Source organism: Branchiostoma belcheri, unplaced genomic scaffold, assembly GCF_001625305.1.
Source record: "Branchiostoma belcheri isolate BF01 breed outbred unplaced genomic scaffold, Haploidv18h27 scaffold44, whole genome shotgun sequence".
NCBI lineage: Eukaryota > Metazoa > Chordata > Leptocardii > Amphioxiformes > Branchiostomatidae > Branchiostoma > Branchiostoma belcheri.
In genome coordinates, this window is record NW_017804065.1 from 800,398 (window position 1) to 827,762 (window position 27,365).

A 27,365-nucleotide genomic window follows, 5' to 3' on the forward strand; every position below is an offset into this window, starting at 1 on the left:
ACTAGTTTTGTGAATTTATTCTTGTATGCATCGTGAATTTCCACTCCGTCTATGGCATTTTCCCACTGCTCGTCTGACCTTTTGTGGCCTCTAATGAGGTAATTCCCCCCACCCATGTGGAAAACGAGCACACACACACACACACACACTCACAAACACACACAAACACAAACACACCCAAAACAAAACTTCAATACTCGTACACAACTGCAGTTCATCATTTTTCATTATTGTGTGATAAGTAAATGTGTTGGAAAACTTCAGTAAGGCAATTCTATATACAGAATAAACTGATCAATAACACCCTCAAGTGTGCACAAAAATACAGTGCTTTATATACAGTTAATCCACTTGGCACCATTTATACATGTACAAGATCTACTTATAGCAGCAGTGTCTTCAATATTCTTATTTAACAGGAGCTAAATAGACCACGAAGATTACTTACATGTAAATGCTACTATATTATTATTGATTTACATGTCAGCCAACATTAGCCTCCCAGGACAGTGCAAGATTGTGACATACACTTTTGGTATTTTTACAGTGTAGGGCATCTGTGATTATCATAGTAACACTGAACCAGTTAAATTCATTTAGATTATGAAGCTAATGTGTATATACAGCTTGGATACATTGTAGCACCTCAACTAAAGGTACAATGTATTTGACCTTGGTTTTGAGAGGTCTTAACCTTGTGTATTGGATGGAAAAAGCCAGGTTTTAATGTAATTCAAAATGAGATCTAAAGTAGTTCTTCCTATCACTAGTTCTTTCCAACGGTCATAAAGCCTTGTTATGCTGTGACTTTTCTGGCAGCAGGAGACCTGTTGAGAATCTGTGCAGACCTGGTCCCAGGACGGATTCCCTGTGTTACCAGCTTGGCCTGTTTCTCCTTCGTCCTCTCCAGTTCCTTCCATCTGTTCTCCTCCAGAGCTTTCTGTCAATCACAGCACAGAACAAAAATGGTTAGTTATGACATAAGATGTACAAAACAGCAAGTATCACTATATGATACAAATTACATCATTAATTCTCTGATTTTTCAGATGGCATCCACTATCTTTCATCAGTGATTGTGAATGTCAGTGAATCAATGACTGAGAAATGTGTGCAGAGTGAAGAAAGCTTATAGAAACACAGTCCAACAGCATGAAACACTGAAAAATTGATACTGGTATTCAATTTGATGCCTGACAGCTATAGGAGGGAACTAAAACAGAATGGACAAATCACACTTGACTAACCAAAGTTACCTAATGCCACAGCCAATACAAACTGTTCCAGAACGCACTCTGAGAAGAGTGAAGATGAATGGCTCCAACATGGCTCATGGCAGGTCTCCGATTGACCTTTACACTATACAATAAACTATAGCCAGTGTTACACAATCACTGATTGGGCCTCCTCCCTGAGTGAGAGCTTGTGGCTGTACTCCTCTAACTCGAGAGAACCGTTCCCGATTTCCCAGAACTACCAATGTGATTCCTCATCACTATGAAAATCAGTTCAATTTGAGCTCAAGATTCTCTGTCACCAGTCATCACAACCTTCAACCTTGAAGTGTGAAGTAGTCAGACTAGCCACCATACTAACCTTTTCTCTGGCAAGTTCTTGTGTTCGGCCAGCCGACTTCTTGTCAGACTTGATCTTCATCTTCTCAGCTTCTCTCAGCCGCTCAGCTTTCTTCTCTTGTAGCTTCTTCTCAAGGTCCTGCAGTTTTGGGTCTTTCACCTCAGGCTTCTTCCCACTGGTTGCTCTTTTCTTCTCCAGTCTGTACAATTAAAACAAGAAATTGAATATGTCACACCTCCATTATGAATTTAGAATTTCTGTGAATTTGTTGCATTGTTTGTCATTGTGAATTTCTGGCTGATTCCGTGCATATTCCACTGTAACTCAGGGCAACTTACCTCAGGGCAGCAGCCTTGCTTGTTTCTGCCCGATGTCTCGAAATCTGCTCTAGTGTGTCCATCAACTTCTTGTCCTTTCCCTGTTATAGGAAAGAATCAGAATTAAGATCTGTATGAGATGTTGCACCACATCAGTGCTTTGAATGACAGTTCATAGTGTCAGTAAGGTTTAACCATGCAGTCACATGTACATGGAAAAGAATTGAAAGAGTTGTGAACATAATAAATTACTGGTCAACCAAGCTCTCATCCCCATTTACTGAATAGTTTCATTAGCTTGGTAAAGCCTGTGTACCAGAGAAAACTACGTTGTCCTCACCTGTTTGGCAGTCAGGATCTCATCCCGTTTCTCCTCTTCTGCTTTTCTCTGTGCCTCCTTCATGAGACCGAGTCTCTCCTTCAGCTGTTGAGAGAAAAGTTTGAGTCTTCACGACTTGCTTGCTTCACTCTAGATTAGTTGATTGATATTATTGATGTTTTGTTTTAAACGTTTATGTTACAGTTTTCCCAAATTACCGTAGATTTGAAACTAACGTGCTTAGACTCTGAGAGAATGAGAGATATGTACATTTTCTTCGTACAATTTCCTTTGTACAATTTGTTTGTAGAACTGAATTTTACCCATCATAATCTCAATTGGAAATCAGCCTAATTTGACTGAAGGGAGTACCATATGTATGCAAGATTGATAAATACATATATACAAAACATAGATCCATGTACCTCTAAGATGGAGAGTTCACTCAGTAGCTGGTGTCCAGCAGTGGATGCCAGGTCCACAAACTTCTGTCTCACCACAGGCACAGCTTCCATGGCACGGATCTGCTGGATGATCTCAAACTTACGCTTCATCTCCTCTTCCTCCTGTAAATATTGAATAATGACAGTATTAAATAACTATCAAATAGTTTATACTATCAGAAGATCAAAATCCTTCAGAGAATGCTTGATTATTCTGATTACATGAAGATCTGAAGATCTCATGATCGACAGATTGTTGGAGTAAAAGTTAGAGAACACAGCAGCTAAAGTCAGCTCTTGAGACTACTTACATCTTCCAAGGCTTGTCTCAGTAGCTCTTGACTCTCGATGTTGACTTCCTCCACGATCTTCCGCTTGTACTCGCGGAGCTGTTCGCGTGCCTGGATGGCGTTCTTGTGACTTGACATGACGATCTCCACCAGCCGTTTCATCTCTTTTTCATCTTGCATGCGCTGATGTACATACTCCTGCATCAACTGTTGGGTCTGAATGGGATGGACATATGTTATACAAATGTACATCAGTGAAAGGAAAAACACAAAATATACAAAAAAATACTTAGATTATAACAGCAGCAGTTTCAGTACTTTGGACAATCCCATAATGGCGCTTTTCTCCCATGACTACAGTAAATCTTGAAACTTTTGCAGTGGTTTTCATATTTGCAGTGACCTCTCCACAATGAATTCATGACACTGCAAATATGTGTTTTCAATGTATTATTACAGTAACTGTACTATTATATAGAACTGTTGCAACCATATGAGTTTCAAGACACCTTGAAGACCTCTCTTTCCCTACCTACCACCATAAAGCTTCCTGGAAGTATTTTGCAGCCACCCAAAGCAACAGAAACAGCAGTCAGTCCTACCTCCTCCTTCATGTCCTGGACTTTCTGCCTGTTCTCCTTCACCAGTGTCTGACGTGCCAAGATGGCCTCCTCGTGGCTCAGCTTCCCCTCCAGACGCCGTCTCTCGATCTCCGCCAACTGCTCATCGTAGTCCTTCTGCCGCATCTTCTGCTGCCACTCCAGGAACTCACTGGCATCCTTGGCACCAGCCTCAAGATCCAGCAGTCTGGGGACATGGAGAAGGATATTATTTACTGTAGATTGTTCTTTATGTGCAGGCCTTGAAATTCATTTTTGAAATCTGAAAACCTGGGTGCACATTACACATACTTCTTGAGCTCATGGTCCTCCTTCTTCTGCACCAGTGCCCCCTCCCTCAGGATGGCTGCTGTGTTGAGCTTGATGGGGATGTTCTCAGTCTGGAGACAGGGAAAACACAGTCAGGTCTCCACAGTGGGTTCCTTAGCCTCAGTACTCAAGATACATATTATCTGCCTTCTACATGCAGGATACTTGGAACTCAATGGATTCAAATAGGAAATTCAAGTACACGTCAACAGGTTACAACCTCTGTATTGGACAATATTTCAATAATGCCTATATGTTATTGATAGGAAGTTACATGTAGTTCTCACCACGTGTCTTGGCAAAGGTCTGGCTCGGTTCTTCTCAAAGTCTAGTTTGGAGTCTTCTTCATCCATGATCTCTGACATGATTTTCTACAGGGAAAAGAACAGATTGAAAGTTACAAGAGATGGAAGATCTCACATGTCCAGGAAGTATTTGTAATATATATTTGTTTCTTGTTTTGTCCATCATACTGAATTTGTTCTGATTCTATATACATTGTACACATTTCCCCCACTGGCTTCCATTGAAAAAAGGCAACAGACATGAATACTGCAGGAAACTGAAGATTTTGTATCATTCACCACCTCCCAGCCTCCTACCCTCACATCTTGATCTCTAATTCGACATTCTGTCAGTCTGCGGTTACACCATTTCCCCCCTTGCATCCTGTCTCTCTACTGTATTCAGACACACAAGCAAACAAACAAGCACACCAAAAACAAGACCTACATTTTTGTACTCACATACTAAGTATCACAATCCATCTTGACAACAAATATGAAAAAGCACAGACACAAGTACACAGACCCAAAAAGAATACCTCAATTTTTTCATGGAGGTAAAAAAAAACCTCTGCAAATGGAGGCAATTACACTACGTATCACGTATCTGTTTGGCATTGCTGGTCCCATATGAACTAACAGGAAATGTCACTGTGGCGGTCATGTAACAGTGCTGACAAAGGTGTCTTTATGCCTCTGAAAAGGTTAATGGTTTTCACTCGCTTTGAGAAATCCCCAAACTTCTTCCTCCCAAAAGTGAGGCTTTCAACAAAATGGCAGACAAACACTGACCTTTGTCTTTGCTGACTTCTCTGAAATGGCAGCCCGGAACTGAAACCTGTTAGCATCCATTAGAATCTCCTGTGCGGGAAAAAGAAAAGAAGGCATGAAATATTACTGAAAAATACTGTACCCTATTTGAATTAGTTATTACTAGTATCTGTTTAGCATCATAAACATATTTCAAAATTTTTGGTAATTGCCCTGAAGGCTTGAAATCCTTTCCAATTATCCTTTACAAATCCTCTTCACAACACCTGAGAATTGCAATGCCCTACTAGATAACGTTGCAATCCTCATTTTTTCCATCTGCTTGGTTCTATTGGACTAATTTTCCAGGTTCTGCACAAACTATTCTCTGGCTCAGAGCCTAGCCTTCGTAATCCCGCAGCTTTTCTGTCTTGGTACTTAAGCCGTGAAATTACACAGACTGCAATCAATGGCAATGGCCAACTGAACTTAAGGGCAGCAACTGGTGTCATTATATCCAGCAGCAGGGAACAGTGAATCAGGGTTTAACCAAGAAACTGAATTGTTCAGACAGAAACCAAAGTTGATGAAGCACTTATATTTGAATGCACAACCATACAGAATGTATTTATGATCATCCTTACTGCATAAAGGCACAAGAAATACACTTTGTAATGATGCCAGCTTCTGGAATACAGTATGATTCTTTGAGTTTCTCTGACTATATTCAGCCCCTCTAATACCACCACTGTATAGTGTACAGTGTGGACGGCTACCAGCGCTTTCCAGCCAGGCCTTGTTTTCAAGTTTCACCAGAAGCTTCTAGCACTAACTCCTGCCACCCACAGTTAAATAGTGCATCTGACACATGAACAATTGCACTTAGTAACAGCCCCTCCTGACCACCATCATGATGATGGTTTTATTCATGACATGTCTGTTGAACAGAATGCCAATGAGCTCTCTTGGACGTCCAAGCACACCCAATGCAAAGATCTATAGTAAATTCTCTGTTCAGTACGCTTTGAAATATTAGACAAGGAAGGATTTCATTAACCATGTATGAAGGAAGAAAACTTTGAATTCTATTTTCAATAAGGGAAGAAAGTATCCATCAAACAAAAACTTGGAGTATAATCTTCAAAAAGAATTAACTTATTGATACAAATATATGAAATTTTGATTTTCATAAAGGGCTGATGAAGAATTGGAAGGTAGGGAGGGGTGGAGAGCACAACAAGATGATGATAAAGAAATTTCATGGGTACCGTAATAATTTTGGCTGATTCAATAATTTAAGGTAAAGCAAAAAACTTGTGTAGTTACTTCCTATTGGGGATTGGTTGAAAATTTTTCCAATAAGAAGAAGATTAAAGATTTATATGTCTCTCTCCCATATTGGAGATAAGGATTCCCCTTCATCATGTCCATTCAGGTTCATTTGTTTGGTGGATTACTTCCAACTCTTGTGGGAAATATCTTTGGGTGGGCTATTTGGTACACATAAACTACGGATCCACAGTCAGGGGTGGAAGGAACTGTGTACTTAATATTTTGCACCTACTGTCACTAGAGTTGGTACTTGCGTAGCATATATACTGCATATTCTTCAGGCAACATGAAACAAATTTAATAGTAATGGCAGAGGGCTTACTTGCAGTTGCCAGCGACCAAAAATTGTTATATCCAAACCATGTACTGTAATTTTCGGCCAAGCCGACGGTAAGTCGACTGATGGTAATATCATGTGCCTGTAAGAGCTATGCTCAGAGTAATTTTGGACGATTACTGACACAGGATTTGGGCAGGGTTCCATGAGAGTGAACTTGAACAAGGTGAAGTCTTTCATACATAACCTTGACAGCATGTACACGCACATATCAAGGTGCTGAGTACTGTACATCGTAAAATATTTGCTGTGCTTTTTATGTTACATCAGCTTTGTAAATCAGTTCTCTACATCAGACTCAAGCGCATTTACAAATAGAGGCTGGCAACTCCTACTCCAACTACACCATGCTGCAAAAGTTAGGTGATGCAAAATTCTAAACAAATACGTCTGGTAGTACTTAGCCTAGCATTTTTTTATCAGGTACTGCAACCAATTCAAATTTTGTGATTGTTGAGTGAAAAATTACATGCAAGGCTGAGATCTGCTCATGCTCAGCAGCCACGATGAGACTTGAGCAAAACATTTATCAAACTTGCCTCTGCTCTTCTCCTGTTCATCTCCTCTGCCTCTGCCAGGAGAGCCTGCTCTTTAGGAGGCCGATATGTGGACTCAGGTACCTGTGTCAGCAGAAAAACACATTCAATCATTTTCTTGTGGGCTGCCTCCATACACAAGATACAGAGTTTCAAGAAGGGATATGCCATTAGAAAAAAGTACATCATAATAATATTATCAAGCATGACTTGTAGAGCCTGCTAAGCATAAGTATAACAAAACTGCTTACCGGTCTGTGTTTGTGTAGCTTGGGTATTCTCTCTGGGACAGGGATAGCTCGGGGTTTGGGCTGGGTGATGTTGAACTCCTGTGGCTGGGTTGCAGGCTTCACTACTTTCTTCGGTAAGTTATTTTTGTTTGCGACTTTGTCTGCAAGTTGGCTGATCATTTTTTCCAGCTCTGGCATCCACCTAGAGAGATTATGTATAATAAAATGTTATTTGGTTATGATTTTATAGATACATGCCAGTACTGAAGTATTTATTTTATACTGATTCTCTGTCTGTGGTTACACCAGCTCCCATGACTATATGGTATTCAAATAACTAAGGACACACAATGCACCAAAAACAAAACCTCCAACAACCCAGTGACAGCCAAGACGTGTGTACCTGTGTAGTGGTCTGAGAAGGTTGTCCTGGGTAAACCTGGGGTCGTAGTGTTTGCACCACTCATCCTTAATCCACTTCTTCAGATTCTCATCAGCCAAGAAGAATGAAAAAAACTGCAAAAGAAAACTAATTCTTGAGCTTATAGCATTTAAGAAAAAAGGAGTTATCATCAACTACTAATTGTGCTTGACTATCTCAGTATCTGAAAAAATGATATTAAGAAAAATCTCTTTAGACAATTCTGCAACACTTAAAATGGGACAGAATAAATTTGGTATAATTTATAAATAACAATTATCACAATGCAGTCTCTAAAACACACAGTGCTACTTTTGTGTAGGTTAAAAAGGTGGGGGAGGAACAATGTACATATATGCCAGCATGCTAAAATAATGCAGTTGTTTATAGTAGTACATGTACTCACATTGTGCATCCTGTTCACATCCTGGGACTTGACAAAGTTGCTAAAGTGGACGATCCCCAACTCATCCAGTCTGAACACTGTCATGTAGCACAGAGCTGAAACATACAGAATTTCATTAGTCTACGGTCTAGGTGTTCTTTGTCAAGGTACTGCGCATACAAGCATGGTTTTTAAATTGTAAATGACTTCTATGTTAGAAACACTGAAGTAGCTGTTTGGCTATCAATTCTATATAGGTTAGACAATAGCTAGGGAGAAGTTGAATCAAAATACTTTATAGCAATTAGTACCAGGGGTAAGTTATACTTACTTTAAGAGCAATGCCTAACAAGTTAACTGATACTTACTAATATAAATGTTCCTCTCTGATCTGAGCGACCGTTTGCCCTCCTTCACGTTGTAGAACCCGTCCACCACAACCTTCATGATCGGAGCGTACCGGACACAGCCAGAGAACACCTCCACAATAAACGTCTGGTCATTTTCATCTAAGGACTGAGGGGAAAGGAGAGTACATTGTATTTATTGTCTGCTTCAAACAATTTCTTTTACATCTGTGAAAAAAAGAAGTGTTCAGAAGGAATTTCTTACCTTTTATGTTAAGTTGAAAGCTCATATGTGTTGGTGGAAACCATTCTGAAGTTTGATTGTAATTTTATAGATGGATCATCATAAACTCAACTTATGATCCACTGTTCATCGAGTCACATGTTCTGCAACTGCCTAACATAACGTCACAGAAGCAGCGGATTGCTCATCCCTTGCCAAAGACTGGAGTTTAAGAGTAAAAATTTCAAATTTTTGTGTTTTACAGGTCAATTTTAAGCTTTGCTTTAGATCAGGAAGTTCTGTTGATGTGGTGCTCTTACCGAGACTTCAAATGTACAATACAGGACCTGTATAACAGCCTATTAACAGGTATGACTGTATGTACAAAGGCACAAAAGTCACCTTGTTTTTCTTGAGGAAGTGCTTAAGATGATCCTCCACACAATTCTCCTCTGGGTTGAAGGTGTCCAGTAGCTCCACACAGCAGGCTAACAGCTTTTTGTGACTCATGATGACTGAAAAACGTCCTGAAACACACCAATCATAAGGTTTACAACGTGAACGTCAAAGTGCCACACACTTCATATTACTCGTAAGCGTAACCCGACTATTACACAATACCAATTATGTTCAGAAAATCTTACTAGTGTTAAAACCCATCCATACCTTGGAGTCCAACTATCACAGGATATGAAATGGGACACACATATAAATTATGTCACTGGTAGAGCTAATAGGATACTGGCAGTCATCCGCCGTAACCTTTCGCACTGTCCTCTTCGTGTCAAATCTACATGCTACAGAACACTTGTACGCCCACACCTGGAGTACTGTGCGACTGTATGGGATCCCCACACCATCGGTGGTTCCCAGGCGTTGGAGCGAGTCCAACGAAGGGCGGCGCGAATGACTGTTAGTGATTATGACTATACCAGCAGTGTTTCTGACATGCTAAAGCGCCTCCAGTGGCCGTTACTTGTTGACAGAAGGAGAACCGCTCGCTTGATATCTTTATATAAAATTGCTCATGGACATATTAATATTCAAACGGAACAATACCTCAAACCTGCCCATAGGCGTACCAGAGGAAGTCATGAATATAAGTATCAAGCAATACCTGCCAAAACAGACTGTTTTAGATTTTCTTTTTTTCCAAGAACGATAAATGAGTGGAACAAGTTACCGGGCCAGCTTGTAAAAGCCCAGACAGTGGAGGCCTTCAAGGCCGGGCTTCTGGCCGTGCAGCCATAGTCCGTCGCACCCCCCCCCCCCGTGTACACTATATGACATCCAGTAGATTTCTAGCGGGAACCAATCATGGGGCTGCTGACGCGTCACCGACTAGTGGCTATTAGCACCTTGTTTCATGTAAATGCCATGAACTCAACCAGAGCGCGTATATTGTTTCTTGTTTACATCAGTACTAAGTACTAGTACTTCCACAATCACTTAGTAAAGTCATACCTTAGTAAAATCTACTTTGATGAACGAATCAAAACGGGACTGTAGACATTAAGTTTTACACATTCAAATGTGGCTGCACTAGTGCTAATGGAGCGACCACTACGTACGGGAAGGAACGGATCTTAGCGAAGCCGAGATTTGTGAAGCAAACCCAACCCATCAAAGACGGGCCGCCAAACATAAAAATTGAGGGAAATGACAGACAACAAGCCAACAAAGACAACATCACCAGACCAACAAACTTGGAAAACACCACTTCAAGCGCTAACGTTGTAAGAGCTGTGGAACCTCAAACTAGTATGTTTGCGTCAGCGGAAAGGCTGTCGAAGTAACCACTACATGAAAAACTGCGGCGAAAAAGTAACATGGGTTCGCCCTAAATCTAGACGCAAGTGAGCTACAAAAGTAATAGAACCTATGCATCTTGCTTGTTGCTGTCAACTTACCCGTTAAAGATTATATTGAACCGATACATGTACGTACTATAACTTGCCATACCCGGCCAAAGACGACTACATTACTGTTACTCTTTATTTTGTGCTGTATAATGTATATGCGTTACATTATCTATCATTGTCATTTCTGTGAATTCCTTAAAACATCTACTGTTAGTTTGTGTAACATTACGTAGTGCTACAATCTGCGTAAAAAGTGGTCTTCATTACGTGTTATCTGCTAAGTCGTGTTGGTATTGAAAACTGTTTTTTTGTGCCGTTCTTCTACAAACAGCCAGCAGAATTATGAAGATACTCATTCTCAATACACATGCTGCAAACTAAAGTAATGGCAGTCCTACGAAAATTCTGTTTGTAATGTATAAGCGCTTTATGTCGACGTACAATGGGTGTGAAATACATGTTTTCGCCCATCGTGTGCCACCGGCTCGGTGGTAATTGGCTACTTTACAAGTGAAAGAACCGCGTCCGTGGGCCTTGATAAATTATTCAAATTATTCAGCAGCCCTCTGATTGGTCTCCGCTAGAAATTTACTGGATGTCATTCAGTGACGAGCCCCCCCCCCCTCTCAGTGATACCCCAGTAGGGGTGGTTAGAGAGTATCGAAGAAGAAGAAGAAGTGAACTAACGTGTATAATCATATTCTTGCCACTGGTTTGAAAACTGAATGGTACAGCCACACCGTGACCCAGTGTAAAATGTAGAAGTATTGAATCAGATGAAAATGTTTATGCTATCAGCTGGTTGTGGGAGGGGGGCGGTATCAGGGCACGCAGAGGAACATACTTATCTTAGCATAGCAACGCGTTTTGGCGAGTGTAGATGGCCTAATTGCGGCACAAGTTGAAAAAGACAACATGTTACGTCAATAACTAAGATTACATGACTTAACCGTTCTCGAAAACAATTTCAAAACCTACCAGATATGTCGTAAAAAGTCTTGATTATCCACAGAAAGTCGCAAATCTTTGAGAAGTGAATCAAACTTGTTTATTGTGACAACGGGCTACTGCGCATGCCCACAAGTGGCATTTAAAAGACGATCGCTGATTGGTGGAAATTATCGACTGGCTCTGATTGGTTCATGCGTAGTCTCGCTTATTCTCGTCCCACAAAATCTCGCCATTCGCGAGAATTGGTGTGGTGACACAGTTCAGTCTTTCCTTCGCTTCGCGTTTGGGATTTTGAGCCTTACCGAGAAGGCGTTTACGCACAAAAACAACCACTGGCAACTTAATTCCTCATCGCTGAAAGCTTCATTCCATCACTATGGAGGAGACGGTGAGTGATTTCTGTAGTTTGTCGGCTGGATTCGTTGTTTTTCTCCTTGTATTTGATACGGTCGCGTTCATGTTCAAGTACGTTCTCAAGTTCCTTCCATTGGGGGCCGTGCCTGGCGCGTTCATCCTCGAAAAAAAAAACGGCACCATGAGATATTAATCCTTTGTTCATACTTTCTGTTATTTTCTGTTTTACAGAAGGAGGTTGTGAAGACGGACAAGTTCGGGGATGTCACCGTCTACGTTTCGGTAGGGAAACTTTTTTGTTTGGCTGTGTGTGTGGCTATATGTGAGTTTCACCTTGAGGTTGGCGATGTCGTCCTGTGGGGGAGGGGCCCCATTTTCTCGCTGCAAATATTTGCCGTCATATCCAACATCTCTCATAGAAATCCAACCCAGCAAGTGTGCGCAAGCAAGCTTACTTTAAATTATCTGAATCAACAACTAGTTGCGTTTTGACGTTAAGAAGAAAACTTCAGTTTTTGGGAGAGGAAGCACGTCGCCCTTGAAGCTAAACTGTGTTACATGGAATTGGAAGGGGTCGTAACTTATTGGAAACGGGATCTTCCAATATACCACCAGCAAATCTCCCATTTTAATGAAAGAAATAGCTGTGTATTTTGTATCCCAGCTTGTACCACACAACACAATGGCACAAGAGAAGATTAAGATGTTGTATCTTATCATATGTTAATTTTTTCTGCCATAAAAGCAAACAAAAACAACATCGCCAACAACAAATGGCTTGCCTTAGCCCCATCCTGGATGAACCCAACCATGACGGTCGCAACATGTTTTTATCCTACTTATTTTTTTCCAGAAAAAAAACAACTAACCAGACAGGGCCACTCCAAACTGGCGTCAGAAAAAAATGTAAACAACTATTCCTTTGTGGACGGTGTTGTTTTCAATTATGGATCGGATTTACGGAAGTCGGATGAAAGTCGGTGCTTCCGTCTGTGTTTGTGAACAAAGATTTCTTCTGTCCATATCTTGTGTTTTGTTACTTTAAACTCGTCAATAACTTCTGATTAACCATTGTCAACAAACTGTATCTGATCAGTTGCTGCAGACATATGATCCCCAACATGTGTCTTTTGTCCTGACTTATGAAAACCTCTGGGACCCTGGGACTGCTAGCTGACCTACTTAATGAGACAGATCCACCTCACTGCTCTGCAATGTAAACAAACAAGAGAAAGTCTGTCTCTGGGGAGTGACCAACCACTGGGCAGCCAGGATAATTAATTAGAGGCCAATTATGTGATAATCAACGTTAATTGGAGGCACATGTGATGTCAGTACAATGCAGAAAGTATATATTCCTCTCATTTCTTCACATATATGATACTTGTACATGTAATATTTGTGTTAGTCAACAGGAACAACTGCCTTGAGGCACATTTCTATACCAAATGTACTAATTACTGATGTCAAGTATCGTGTCACATAAAAAAATCAATTGCAAATTGCAATAGCTGTCCATGATTGATAGGTGTCCATGATCCTGAAGTGACTTCTGATAGATTACAATTATCACATCAATATCAGGATTGCACTGCTCCCCCATACCCCAAACACACATGATAGCCAAGGAAATTATGGTTTTGCTTTTTCCGTCATGTGACACTCAGGACAACTCAAGAATTTATAAATAGATAGTTAAAATATTTTTATGTCGACATTAGCAACAGTTTCATTGTGTTGAACAAAAGTATTAACTTCATCATTTTAATATCTATTAGTGAGGCTTTGCTGTAGGGAAAAATAACTTGTTTCATGTTGTCAAGTCATTATCAGCAGGCTGATAGCCACTAGGTTGCTTGTCCGTTGTGGCTATATGTAATTCACAGTAAACAAGTATAGATCTATTGGGAAAAATGACTAAATTTGTGAGCAGAGATCTAGTCAAATAAGCAAAGACATGGACAATGAAATGTCACACAGATCCTACTCTAGAGGTTAGGTGTGACATCACAATTCACAAACCTTGCTAGATTACATTGGCAAGTGCATAACTCAGGCTGAAGGTTGATGTACATAATTCCCCAGCTGCAGCAGACACCACAAAGGAATTCATAATGTACTTCAAATGCCATGAAAATCAGCATGCTAGAATGGTTCCTTTATGCAACAACACAAACACTCACCATCCGGTTATCGTCTGTTGTTCACAGTCTCACAAGGGCCCGACAAACAATGGCACACAATAGTACTGATGTTGGTGATATACTGTTATGATATATGTTAGGGGTCATTTCAAAATTCTGTAAATACAATCAAGATTGAAATGTTATTTTTGGCAAGGCTTGTAAAGTCAAGATCACAGGACTGAAGCTTTGTTACACATTAGATAAGATTGTCCATGTAAGAACAATGTTCAGCTTCAGGTGGGACCTTGTTTTTCTTTTTTTTTCTGGCTGTGTTGTTTTGCCACAACGCTTGTACAGTGGAAAATCAATATTGTCTAAAGCAGCAAGGTCATCGCTTACTGCCAGTAAATCAAAGTGTCAGGACATGGGGCGGTGAACTATTGACATTTCACCATTCTACTTACAGGTCTCTTGGTGTAATATGCAAATCTGTGTGTGCTGGAATTTCTCATTGTCTCTTTAGCGTTTTGCATATTAGAAGATTTTGAAGAAACATGTCTGAGCCTCCATTTATACATTTATACATTTTAAAAATTCCCTCATTATGAGCCTGAAATAAACAGGCTCTTTGAAACAGTTACCACGTCCAATCTCAGCAAGCTGCCATTATCTAGAAAACCTAAAAAACACATTAAATTTCTATTTAGTAAAAAAAGAACACTTATCATGTGGAATCCCTTGCAATTAGCCTTCAGGCATGAATAAATTGATCAACCTGAGTGCTAAAATAAGAGGTTGAGAGCAGCCAGATTGTCTTGTGATAAATTAAAGACCTTTGCAAAAGTACCTACGCAGGAAATTGCGCTGCAGATGGCCTGTAATGTCTGTTCATTGATTGATTTTTGGTCACGTAGACCACGTAGTACTAATGGCTGTCACTTCACCACAGATCCTCAGCCTGCACATTTATACATACCAGGGGGGTGCCGAGACTTAGAACCTTTCTATTATTACAGTTACAGGCTTGCAATAGTGGGTGCATATGCATTTTGGTGCATCCCAAATTCGAGCTGTGCATCTACAACATGTAATTTGTGATGTAGGTGCTCCAGTGCAGTTACACTCTGTCTGTGTATTGCTATTAGATATTTGTGTAGGGTTATGACTATGTAACTTGTATACAGCATATTCTTGACATTTAAGAATTCAAACCTATTCGCAAAAATGAATTTCACAAATCCATCTCTTACGTACCAGGGCATCTTATTTGAAGGGTTATCACAATCTAATCAGAATAGATAGATGTAAGGTATTGGTAAGGAAATTGTAGACTTAGGTCCTTATGAATACCTTACATACACTGTATATACCTATGGGCATACAGTCTAATATGATTTGGGAAGACAAAGAGGTACATAGAAAAACAAAATAGATGAGTTATTCTGAAACATAGACAGGATATTGGGTTGTGGTTGGAAATAGGTGGATAATTGTACCAGGATTGCAGATAAATATTTACACATAACTGATGTTAATATTCACTTAGGCTTTTAGTTTTAACAAAAATTTTGACACAAATTGTTGGCTTTATAATCTATGCACCTAGACGACACTCCGCACCTTGTTGGTTAATGCCCCGTAGTCCGATTTGATTTGCTGAGATAAATTGGATTAACATTAAATTATTTTTGTAAGGTAATTAACTCCTGATCTTCATCTTCACTCCCGTAGCTCTTCAGCCGTGTGTTATTGATAGGCACTTCCATTACACTGTGTACCAGTCTCAGCTCTAGCCAGCTTGAAATGTTTTTTCTGTCAGTCCAGGTTCATCATGAAATTTGGGGCAATTTAGGGGGCCCCCGGGAAATTTTTGGTTTTCAAGCCTTCTAAAATGCAATTTGCTGCATTTTGAGAGGCAAATCATTGTGTTGAGAGTGATTGTAGGTTGTACTTCGGATGTTTTCTTATTTTTACCCAAGATTTTTGTTCATTCTGTTTGTCAAATTTGACAGATTGGCTTAAAAAAATTTGTCACAAGCCACAAAGTTCCAGTAATTGACAGAAAAACTGGTGCTGGCTAGAGCCGTGCTGTGTACAGGACCTAGCAGAGACACAGGTTTATCAATTATCATAACACAGTTGTGTTGACTGTTTGGCAGATTCTCCTTGCATCACATCCTATAAGGGCACCTGATGACTGAAGGAGTTTTCAAATGATGCTAATTATTGTGTTTACTTGTGTGTAAGGTCTTTTACACAACTGCAATGAAAAGTGGACAATGGCTTAATGTTCCATCCTAGGGATTTAGGACCCTTTCCAGTAGCGTCTGCAATAGTTGTTCACTAAATTCTTCATACATAATCCAGTGTTTACACTAATCTAGGTCAAGGATTTCTTATGTACAATATAGTTCTCAAAAGTGCAATGACCTTACACACATGTAAACAAATAACAATCATACCAATAGAGCACAAAGTGACATGGTCTGGAAAATACAAGTATTATTAATTTCATCTGTAGCTCTAGAAACAGAAAAAGAGAGCAAAATTGGCATGTAGATGCTTCTGCCAAGCAGAACAAAATTAAGTTGATTTGTTAAGTGGTAGAAGGAATAAAACAATTTTGGGATTAGGCTTGTGGTGGGATCGGGCCATCTGTTGAGCTATTATTAATTTGCATAAAGGCAATCATGGCAATTTATCTATAGCAACATGAGGAGATTTTACACACACAATATTTCCAAACAGCTGTGTCATATTCATAATTGGTTCTTATATTAAAGAGACAGATTAGCTTTATTATACTTATACTTATACTCATATTCTTATCATTCACACATGAGTCATGACTGTGCAACATAACGGTTATATAATGTGTCTGTAAAGATATCCCAGTTGGGTACAACTGTTGGTCCTTCCTGGATGTGAATTCTTCCTGCCATAATGGAGTTGATATAAATCCATTGTGGCAGGTTATTGCTGTCCATAGTAGCCTCTTTATCTCAGGGCATGAAATGATGAGTCAGACACAATTCAAACAGAGATTTATAATGATGTCTGCCGTCCCCAGTAGGCTGATATCCTCATACATACCTCTTGGCAGGAGATAAGAGGGTCTGCATGCCCTTTTTCGTTAACCGTTATGGGCTATTTTAATTTACCGTTAATCGTTGCCGGCCCGCTCTAATTCAACGTTAAGCGTTATCAGTATATTCCTCGTGAAGCGTTATGGGTCGTTTTAATTCAACGTAAAACGTTATTTGCCATCCTAAATTCAGCGTTAAGCGTTAATGAATAATTCTTCGTTACGCATAATTTTGCCTTTCAAAGTGCAGGAAAATGCGTCATTGAAGGTTTAAAAAATACAAAATTCCCCGGGGGAGAATGCCCCCGGGCCCCCCTACATTGCTCGCGCCTTTGACGCTCGACTCGCGCTTCTGCGCTCGGTCCCTTCGAATTCGGCTCTAGCCAGAACCAGTCTTCCCTTCAATTTCCGGACGTTTGCGGAGAGTTACAGAATTTTTTTAACGAATCCGTCAACCTTGACAGGCAAATTAACAAAAAAAAATGAGTAAAATATGAAAACATCAGAAGGACCGACAAACACTCTCAACACCATGATTTGCCTCTCAAAATGCGGGAAATTGCGCGTTTTTGAAGGCTTAAAAATCCTAAATTTCCCGGGGGAGCATTCCCCCGGACCCCCCTAGATTACGAGCGCCTTCGGCGCTCCCCTCTCAAAATCTATCGGTAAAACTGGGCAGACTGAAAAAATGCAAGCTGGCCGACGTCGACTCGGACACCCCAGTATTTGTGGACGTACTCGGGGACCAGGGCAGGTGGGACACACAAGGAACACATACCTTTAATGCATGCTTCATTACATGTAAGGTATACGTAATTTTGTCAGTGATCACCTTTTCTCACAATGCGAGTAGATACCAAATCCAGTGCAGCTCGAAAAAAAGCCTGTCAATTTACCGTTAAGCGTTGCCGACCGTCCTGAATTTACCGTTAAGCGTTATCGGTCCTGCTGAATTTACCGTTAACCGTTGCCAGGACCCCCCCATGCAGACCCTCAGATAACATCGAGTATATATATGAGCAGACATGATTTATATCTTGTTAGACCTGTCTAGGGATAAACTGAATCTTGATGTGCAAGATGATATCTATGTTCTCTATGGACACTTCCTTCAGGCAGCTTATACGAACATCAAAGAGCAGTGCTGGTTTAAGTGCCATATCTACTTGAGACTGGAGTATGTGAAACAACCATGGCCCTAGGGCAATTCTTGTATTCTAGGTAATGATAATGGTTAAAGTAGAACAAAGGTAGACTTTAGACTTTAGCTACCTATGTTGATAATATGAAAATGTTGCTTGACTGGAGAAGGGTTTACTACTATATAGTTCTGTCCTTGGTACTAAAAACATTCCATATGTTACTAAAATTCCATTCTGTATGTACCTTTGTCCTTGGTACTACATATATTACATGTACAAATCTACCTTTCCATATCTGTCGTTGTCCTTGGTACTGGAAGCATGCTACATAATGCCCATACCATTCCATGTCTACCTTCGTCCCTGGTACTGAAAGCATTCCGTAAAATCCTTCTGACTGTCCACGTCCTTGGTACTGAAAGCGTGTTGCACAACGTTTGTCTTGTCATAGTGATAATGTGGTGCGTGCCCATTACTGGCAAATATCTAGGGGACATTGAAGGGGCCATCTGAATGGGTTTTGTAGACTTCCCCAGACATCTGCATAGCTACATGTACATGCATACAGGAAATGGCTTGATCTTGTAGGGAAGCCAAGGTATTTAGTTAGCAGCATACAGCAGGAAACCAGATTATCAGCTTCAGGTGTATACTTAAAGGCTTTCCAGCTGTTTTATGACATGCTGGGGTGATGTTCCCTGCATTCAATGGATGAAAATAGTCCTGTTTTACGGGCTAAGTGGTCTAAGCCAATTTCAAATGTCACCAATTTGAAAGCAAATCAAAATAACATGAGGTAGAGCTAAAATCCAATTTTTACAAGCCATTTATTTGTCGATGCACATATGGAGTCTGATGTATAATTTTGGTAAAAATGCCATATTTCTTAAAAGTTTGCAGGCCTTAACAAGCAGTTTAATCATTGCTTTGTTAATCTTACACGTATTTCTTCAAAGCAGCCATTATGTTTTAGCCATACCATATACATTTAAGTCATGATTTTACATGAATCATCATGATCATTTCTACAGGGTATACATGTAGATCAATATTTTACCATGTTGATATCATGTATCATGCTGAGATAAAAGTTGAAGTGATAGGGGTCGATACAGCCTTTTGATATGAACTTTTGTGCCTCGTCTTATTGCATTAAAATAGATTTTTTATTCTTCATGTTGCTTCATCATTTATTCATCATAGCTAACCTCCATTACCATCCATCTGCCAGGTTACATATATCTGCCACTTTGAAAAACACGGTAAATTAAGGCCTACAATGCATGCAAGGTATGCGAAGTCCTAGTAATAATATATATAACATCATGTTTTTTCAAGTGCTGACATCTAAGCGAGGTAATATTGTGTGGTTTGCATTGTAAGCCTTTAAAGAATGTCAAGGGCACTAAATTATCCCTGTATGAAAATCAGTCGTAACATAACATTACATCTCCCCTTCAATAATGTATGAATGTTCCAGACATGCCTTTTGCCTTGTTTGTCATTATGTGACCCTTGGGTCTGTGGCCATTAATCTTGCCAAAGGCCATGCCATGTTTGTTCAATTGATGGTTTACCAATGAGAGTCCTGAGAATGAGTACAGGCAGCCTTCAGGCAGTCCGGGAATTTAGGTCAGACTGTGACCTGACCTTGAACCATCATATACATTGGAGTTTGGCAGGACAGTGCTGTAGAAGAAATAAATGTTACAGGAATCCTAATTTGTTGAGATATGTATACTACAGTCACAATATAAAATCTGTAAACTGATGGCTTAGGGAACTAACTGTCTTGCAGAGCCGAGTAAGGCTACTGTTTAGAATAAAACCTTCTCAGACATAACCATTATGGGACACAAAACAGCCACAGCCTACAATGTAGCAGGATTAGGAATTAAACACACCAAGACATTGTTCTCTAATATGTTTTCCCAACTTTCAATTCATTGGGGAAGTTTTTTAACCAACAAGTTGAAGAAATCTTATTATACATTGTAAAGTAATCCTTTCTGGAAATGTTTGATATCCCCATAGTCTTTGGTTATCAAAATGTGCACAATATGACTTTTAGAGCTACATGTGTACACTATCCCCTGATAGAAAGAGCATGGATACTAATTACATGATATATTGAAACCTACATGCAATGTTGTAATTGATATTCAAGCCGTGTTCCCACTAGGGAAGCCAAATTACGCTTCAGTCTTCAAGGTTATCAGAGTTAGAATCTGACATTTACTTATCATATGTTTCTATCATCAAGTTTGTTTTTCAACCCTAAGCTTGAGGAATGTGCAGTATCTATAACACCTTTGAATAGGGGTTATACCTTATTAACTTGAAAGTTTAACAGGAAAGTGAATTGCCAATGTACCTGTCAATATAAATCTTAGGAGGTCACAGTGCAGAGACATACAATATCAGAAATGTATTGATTTGAAGCTTGATTCAAATATTGCTAAAAGACTCTTTTTAACAGAATTCTTCCTAGCCAGTCCCTTTAAGAAAATCCAGGACACAAGTTTGACTAAAAGTTGTTGTATTTTGCAGGGAGACCGCAAATTGAGGGTGTTCCTCACAGTGCACGACATCGGACAGAACCGTAAGTATCAGACTTTTTCTAGGAAAAACAATACTTCGATACTCGGGAATAAAAAAAATTGGGTTGGCAACAAAAATATGAATACAAATTTGTTGTTATACATGGTAGTTAATCTTCTTTGCTCATCTATTTTATTGTTCCAAGAACTAGAACTAGCACCACTTTTGCAAGCATCAGTTCTCCAAGATTAATTTGAAGGAAGTGTATTAATAGTAATTTTCCTCTAGCAATTTCGAGTTGGTGAACACAGCATATATTTCCTGAAATGTTATTGCCTGCAATTACCAGGAGATCCTCTGTTCTAAGTACATGCAGTACTCCAAATTACCCTAATCATTTCAATGTGACAGTCACATTTTGTCAGATGACATCACCTTGGAGGATTGATGAAGCAGGGCTGGAGAAATTAGATCTATGTCCTTATCTGATGTAAATGAGCTTGCTCTGTGCATGTTTGCACGTAGGCACACCATCCGCTGATTTGCGCAAGTGCAATGACTCCTACATAATGTAGCATGGCTACAAGGGGATCAATTTCATGCAACCTTGGCTTTGCTTTAACCAGAGTAGAAAACTATTATTGTTCTATCACATAGAATAGGACTCTAGACTTTTGCAAGTCACAAGCAAACATACATTCATATCATCATACATGTATGTGTGCGTGAAGAATATCCTTTGCCATTGATTGATGAGTGACTGTGAGGGTTAGGCCATGGCCCATTTCCTTAAGTGGGGGGAGGTTTGGTTTGTGGCCAGCCAAGGATTAGTTACTAGGACTGGGAATATGTGCATATCATGCACTATGTGACCCAAAATCTTGTGAGTAAAAAAGTATCAATCTTGTGAGTAAAAAAGTATCAATATGTCAGATAATGATAGCAGAACTACTTCTTTATGGCATGTACATAAAGCATGTACAGATTGCAGTCTTCAGATGAGGTATTATGTATTATTGTTATTACATGTATACCAGTAATTGACTGTATGATCATGACTTTCAAAGGTGCAATGCTTTCCTGCAATGCTTTCCTGGCATTAATGTTGGTACAGTAAGTGTTGTGCTTGTACAGGTGCACTTTCCCAAATTGAACCAAAATGGAATTATGTGAGCTCACACCATTCTTAAGTACTATTTTCCTATAAGTTATGAACATGGGATTTGCTTATTTATTGGTAGCATGGTAGCAGCCATTGTGTCATCATTTCTGAAAATGAAAAGTTGATTCAAGGCTTGGCCTGAACTTGGCCACTATTCTATCATAATTCACGAAGAATGGAAAGCCAATTTAAGGCATGGCTGCAATTCAGCCATCAACCTCTATAACCATACCATGATTTATAGCCCTTTAGGTATAGAGTTGCAGCTGCCCTTGAAATCCCAGTCAACCTTTTCAGAACTGTCTAATAGAGAAAGAAAATCTATGAATCTTGTATTATGTGGTTCCCAGCCGTAAGTCATGCAGGAATTCCTAATGAAACAAACACTATCGATAACTTCCAGCCAGTTCCAGCCAGCACACATATTTTCAGAAAAGGTCACGAGTCATGACATTGTACTCTTGAGGACAGCCTTGGCCTCATTCTGACAAAAATACCACCAGGGTCCAGTGGGACTTACTGTATCATAGGACAGGGCTAGGGAGGGAGACATGAATTTACAGTGGAGAGGTCACAGTGAAAATTGTAAATGAAATAGATTAAACTACTGAAAACATTTACAGATATATGCCACAAAATATCATATTATCAAACAGTTATAAACGATGATGGGAAAATGAAGGAAAGAGTGTTGTACTAGATTCTTTTAGAATAACAATGTTGTAAAACGTAACGTGACAAGTTCACTGTCAGTCCAATGATAATGTCTCCCTAGGGCCAGTGCAGTCCAATTTAATTTGGATGGTTGAGAATGACAAATGATTAAGCGGGAACATCACAGGTCTCTCATTTCATCTGCAGAGCCCTCTCCCAGGCAATCGGAAATGGCATGACTGATTGCTTAGCTCCAGGTTGCCTTACCCGGCTGGATTTGATTTTATATCAAGATCCACAGCCCTTCTCCATAGAATCTAGATGGCTACATGTAATTGCAATGTGACCATTGAGCTATCAAAATTGAATTTGCAACTTGTGTGGTCCCAATGGTTTAATAATTGGAGTATGATGCACAATGTAAGAGTATGATTTAAAAGAAAACAAGACATAAGAAAACATAATTATAAGCTGTAAGCTTAATGTTCTTCATCCATGAAATTTGGTTTACTAAGTGAACTGTCAAATGTTTGGTTACTCAGTGGTAGCAGCGAGGCTCTAGTGGAAAGTGGTGTTAATCCATGCATCATGTACAGATTGATTCCTTCCTCCATGCAATTTGGTAGATGCAGGGCATACTGCCAACTGGTAAAGAAATCATTTAATCTAAAAGCTGAAGCCTGACAGGGATCAAGTAATGCTGTGTTACAGGAAAGTAATCATCCACCTTGTTGTGCAATCAGAATGTGTTGAAAGTTTACTCTTAAATTAAATTTAACAGGTGTACTTGTTCCTGTCTCTATCATTGTTAATCAATCATTACTTTCATGTATGGAAGTATTACTTTGGTTGGGTTTGTCTGTGAGTTTGTTTCTATGCTTGCCCAGACAGAGTAGGTTGATAGCATGTGGGTAGGAGGATGATTGACAGGCAGAATGACAGGCAGTCAAAAGGCAGACACAGGAGTTTGAATAAACTTGAGCCAGCAGAAGTTAGTGGTTGACACATTGACTGACTCTCGAAACTTGCAGTTTAATGTCCTTTTGTACATGTGTATATGATTGACAATGTGTATGTTTGTAAAGTATGTGTGTCCTGCATTATGATTATTGTTTGTTCCCAGATAAGTCGTTCCACCCATTCCTGCTGCATGAGGACATGAAGGCCATCCTGAGTAAGTTCTGTATCGTCCAGATCACAGTGCCAGGACAGGAGGAGGGAGCTGAAACCTTGCCTAATGAGTAAGCTCATGTTGCTGTTACTGAGTTAATGTCACTCTATTTTTCTGCTAGACCTGGTCTCACAGAAAGGGCAAATGCTAGTCTGTTTCCTTTGACCTTTTCATCACAACCCCCCCCCCCTACAACTCTCAAATTTCTTCACTATTTTGGGCCTCAAAAATTTGTAGGCCTGGGTTACTTTCACACTGTCTAATTTGCTAAGTATACGTGTAATACCTGTTCCTTTGGTAAAGTATTGATCCATAAAAGTACTGTGATGTAACTTCTTGCTGTTATCTGTTGCTAGCAATTTTAATGTTCCTTCCTGTTCCATTTATCTGTCCTGTGCTCTAACCTCACGTCACCTTCAGTCTGGGCCCAGTTCTGGTCACTAAAACAGCCCTAACGCTGAATATGGATTAGGACACTACATTTGGCTGACCTTTCCTCCTCAGCAAAAATAGTTTCGAACATAAACAGCTCAAATTTGGATCGTCTGGGCTATTAGTATCCTCCACTGTCAATTTTTGAATATAATATACAATATATACATTGAAAAATTTAACTTTAAATCTCAGGAACATTCTTGCATTAACTCAAATTCATGACTTTTACAAGGGAACATGACATTATGAAGACCTTAGACATGCCAAGAAAAGATGCCTTAACAGCAAGCCATGTTTTTTTAAACAGCAACTGTCTCTGATGAACTATCTTGTATTCCCTCCCTCTTCTGTACCCTACTGCCTATCTTCCTTCTATCCTTGGTTTACTGTCACCTCCCCATAGCACTATCCCAAGTGGCTTTGGCTCACCTGCACTTCAGAGAGCCTTTTCAGGGTCTCCAGCTCTAAAGAGAGCTGTTTCCTTTAAGAAAAGCAGGCCGCCTTCTGTAACAACCGAGCCTGCAGCTGCCCCTGAGAAATCTGAAGAACCAAGGTTGGAAAGCCGCCACCCATTTATGCTTCATTGCTTCCAAAGGATTGTGCAACCTTCAACTTCTTGCTATTCCCTGCATCCTGTGTTTTTCTTGAAGTCATCTTTGCTTGCAGCTGTGTTTCCACTTGTTTAACCATGACTGAGCCATTTGTGGATGTGCTGTTGTATGTGTATTGTGTTATGAATCAGGGAATTACTGAATTTCCTGTGACTCAGTGTGAAGGAACAAGGTGTCCAACTGCAGTGTACATGTAAGAGCCCTGTCATGCATCATCAGAAGATCACAAGCTCAGGGCTTTCTTGGGACAGTCATCCATGTCTGCGAAATTGAGCTGTCCTGTTATTGAAAATCCTGCCTCAGATCCTTGTTGGCAGTTGGTTCTGTTAAAGTGACAAGCTTGAAAATAAACTCTACAACATCAAAAATTGTATGACGATCTATGACAAATGTCACTGCACTGTTACCAAAATGTCAAGTTGCCACATCCAGAACATTTTGCTGTTAAGAGGTAGTTTTCACAGCCCGTGGTGTTAACGTTACAGCTACAAGTTTCCAACGATGCAGGAGATGGGGACGGAAGTGATTCCTCAAGTCTTGGCTGCTCTGGGGTAAGAATTTCAAATTCACTGGTTTCTAATGACTAGTAGGTAGCTCGCTCTCGGCATTTCAGATAGCAATCCACTATCTTTCATCGGTGACTGAAAATGGTCATTCAAGTGTCTCCGATGAAAGACAGTGGATGCTATCTGAAATGTCTGAAAATTCAGAGAATTTATCTACAATTTGATGTCATCCTTCTTTGAGCAGTTAGAAAGACGAGGAAAGTTCTGAAGAACTGACAGAAGATTGTATTTAATGTTTCCAGATGTAAGTCCAAGGATGTGGTTGGGTTAGGTGTGGGGGCAGGTGCCAACATCCTCTGCAGATATGCGGTAAGATGGCTTCACAATTTAAAAGTTTTTAGTAATGGTACAACTTTAGGTCACTTACAGTCACAGCCTGTCAGTACTAGTTCTATAACGTTCAGTTCAGCAGATATGTCCAAAGGCATGTTGCTAGCAGAATGGGTAGTTCAATATTGTAAGAGGCACCGATATTGTTCAAAAAGTGATTTGGCAAACTTTATATTGCAACCTTGGCATAGTTGTGGTCATTGTTAACCTTAAGTAGGATGGCATCTGGCAGGATTGTAAGTTAACACCCACGGTTTATATGCACCTAAAATACAAGACAAAACATTCAAAATCTTGGGTGGCAAGTGCCTGAGCAACACAGGAATCTTGAGCAGAGTGCTCAGTGTATCTTTGAATATATAAATGTTACAGAATGAATGAAACTTGTATCTAACATGCCAGCATTGATATTCACTGCAATGCTTTTAACACATGGCTTGGCATTTAGACATTGAAGCCATAAGCCTTTAGGGACTGTACGATATTTATGTACAGGACCTTTGGGAAGCTATGAATAGAACTGTAACAGTTCCAGTATTTGATGTGTGTGCTCTGCATGTAGTCAGCACACTGACATGTACCGGGCTATTTGCATAGAAATGTCTGTGATGTATAGGCGACCCTTCGATCCACATTAGTCTGACAGGATCTGAGGTGAATTCGTAATAGAAATTTGCACTGAAGATGTGAACAGAATATAAGTTAGTACTCTCAGAGTAGTCACAACCAGAGGATGCATGGCAGAAGGGTTTGGGAAATGTAAAGTGATGAATATTTGAAATTCACTGATCATCCAAACTTTGGTTCACACCGTTTTGAACCTATTTAGAGAATTAGGAAACTTCTGTATGATTGTGTTTGTTAGCCTGGTAAACTTAAAGCTCCAAGGTTCCTGTCATTCTGCCTGTCAACGTTCCCAGTGCTTTCAACCTACTCTGGGTGGACAGACACACAAACCTACAACTCAGTCACTCAGAACAATGCAATTGTGTATCCAGAAGTAAAAGTGTAATACAATGTATTAATAAAAAATTCATAATTTTTCATATCATATCAATAAATGTCTGTTAAACCTGGTGCATTAATTCTGGACAGGACCTTTGCTACGTGGGTTACCTTTAGAATGGTAATGCACAGTTAGTGTACTAAGAGCACACCAATCCAAATCAACAGCTAGAATGATTGCTTAAATGGAAGTGCATGCTGTCCTTGGTGCTGAGGGGCAATCAAATTGGACCTGGAAGAACTGAGTCCACCCAACACCTCAACTTTCTGAGTCAGGAGATGCCCTGGCTTTAATTCACTGTGACCTCTTCCTAACTAGGTTATGTTTATCCAGAATAGATCTGTGAACTATTATAATTGCTTTTGGCTAGGTTCCTTCTTGGCTATTAAAGATAAGGGTGTGGAAGTCACTGATAAGTATATCACAGGAAGTGAGATCTTAAACCCTGGACCTGTTCTCTCTGTTTTGGTGGAAATAGTGTTCACATACTGGTACAGTAACCATGAAAATCACTTAGGTGCAGGTCTGAAATACTGAGACATCAATATACCAGTACTGTACCTGAATAAACTTATAGTCAAGTATAAGAGTTTGTCACTCCCTGAAGGCCTGAACCATAGAGGTCATTGCTCACAACTAATTTCCAACCAT

At 39.8% G+C, this 27,365-nt stretch overlaps 2 protein-coding genes across 4 annotated transcripts in view; one reads left to right on the forward strand and one right to left on the reverse strand.

Annotated features, from left to right (window-relative positions):
• Positions 1 to 208: 208 nt before the first annotated feature.
• On the reverse strand, positions 209 to 11,662 carry LOC109478525 (cilia- and flagella-associated protein 99-like). Its single transcript, XM_019780130.1, has 17 exons — positions 11,559 to 11,662; positions 9,121 to 9,245; positions 8,517 to 8,664; positions 8,170 to 8,264; positions 7,746 to 7,858; positions 7,364 to 7,544; positions 7,116 to 7,196; positions 4,950 to 5,018; positions 4,161 to 4,244; positions 3,856 to 3,944; positions 3,547 to 3,751; positions 2,966 to 3,160; positions 2,637 to 2,777; positions 2,233 to 2,316; positions 1,914 to 1,993; positions 1,597 to 1,774; positions 209 to 940 (listed from the first exon to the last, which is right to left on the reverse strand). The coding sequence occupies exons 2-17, from the start codon at positions 9,226 to 9,228 to the stop codon at positions 797 to 799; spliced, it is 1,995 nt and encodes a 664-aa protein (XP_019635689.1). The 5' UTR covers positions 9,229 to 9,245; positions 11,559 to 11,662; the 3' UTR covers positions 209 to 796.
• An 88-nt stretch (positions 11,663 to 11,750) lies between these two features.
• Positions 11,751 to 27,365, forward strand: part of LOC109478526 (uncharacterized protein ZK1073.1-like) — a 28,946-nt gene continuing 13,331 nt past the window's right edge. For 2 of the 3 annotated variants that reach the window (XM_019780131.1, XM_019780132.1), the window contains exons 1-6: positions 11,752 to 11,919; positions 12,117 to 12,167; positions 20,789 to 20,840; positions 23,719 to 23,836; positions 25,298 to 25,363; positions 25,621 to 25,687. In XM_019780131.1, the coding sequence (XP_019635690.1) occupies positions 11,908 to 11,919; positions 12,117 to 12,167; positions 20,789 to 20,840; positions 23,719 to 23,836; positions 25,298 to 25,363; positions 25,621 to 25,687 (366 nt within the window). In that variant the 5' untranslated portion in view covers positions 11,752 to 11,907. Of the gene's footprint in view, positions 11,920 to 12,116; positions 12,168 to 20,788; positions 20,841 to 23,718; positions 23,837 to 25,297; positions 25,364 to 25,620; positions 25,688 to 27,365 lie in introns of all 3 variants that reach the window. The other variant, XM_019780133.1, reaches the window with a different exon arrangement.

Coding starts and splice junctions, on each gene's coding strand:
- LOC109478525 (XM_019780130.1), bottom strand. CDS start 9,228: ATGAGTCACAAAAAGCTGTTAGCCTGCTGTGTGGAGCTACTGGACACC. Junction 7,545..7,745: donor CTTCTCAGACCACTACACAG/GTACACACGTCT, acceptor TAATCTCTCTAG/GTGGATGCCAGAGCTGGAAA. Junction 2,317..2,636: donor GTGAACTCTCCATCTTAGAG/GTACATGGATCT, acceptor TTCTCTCAACAG/CTGAAGGAGAGACTCGGTCT.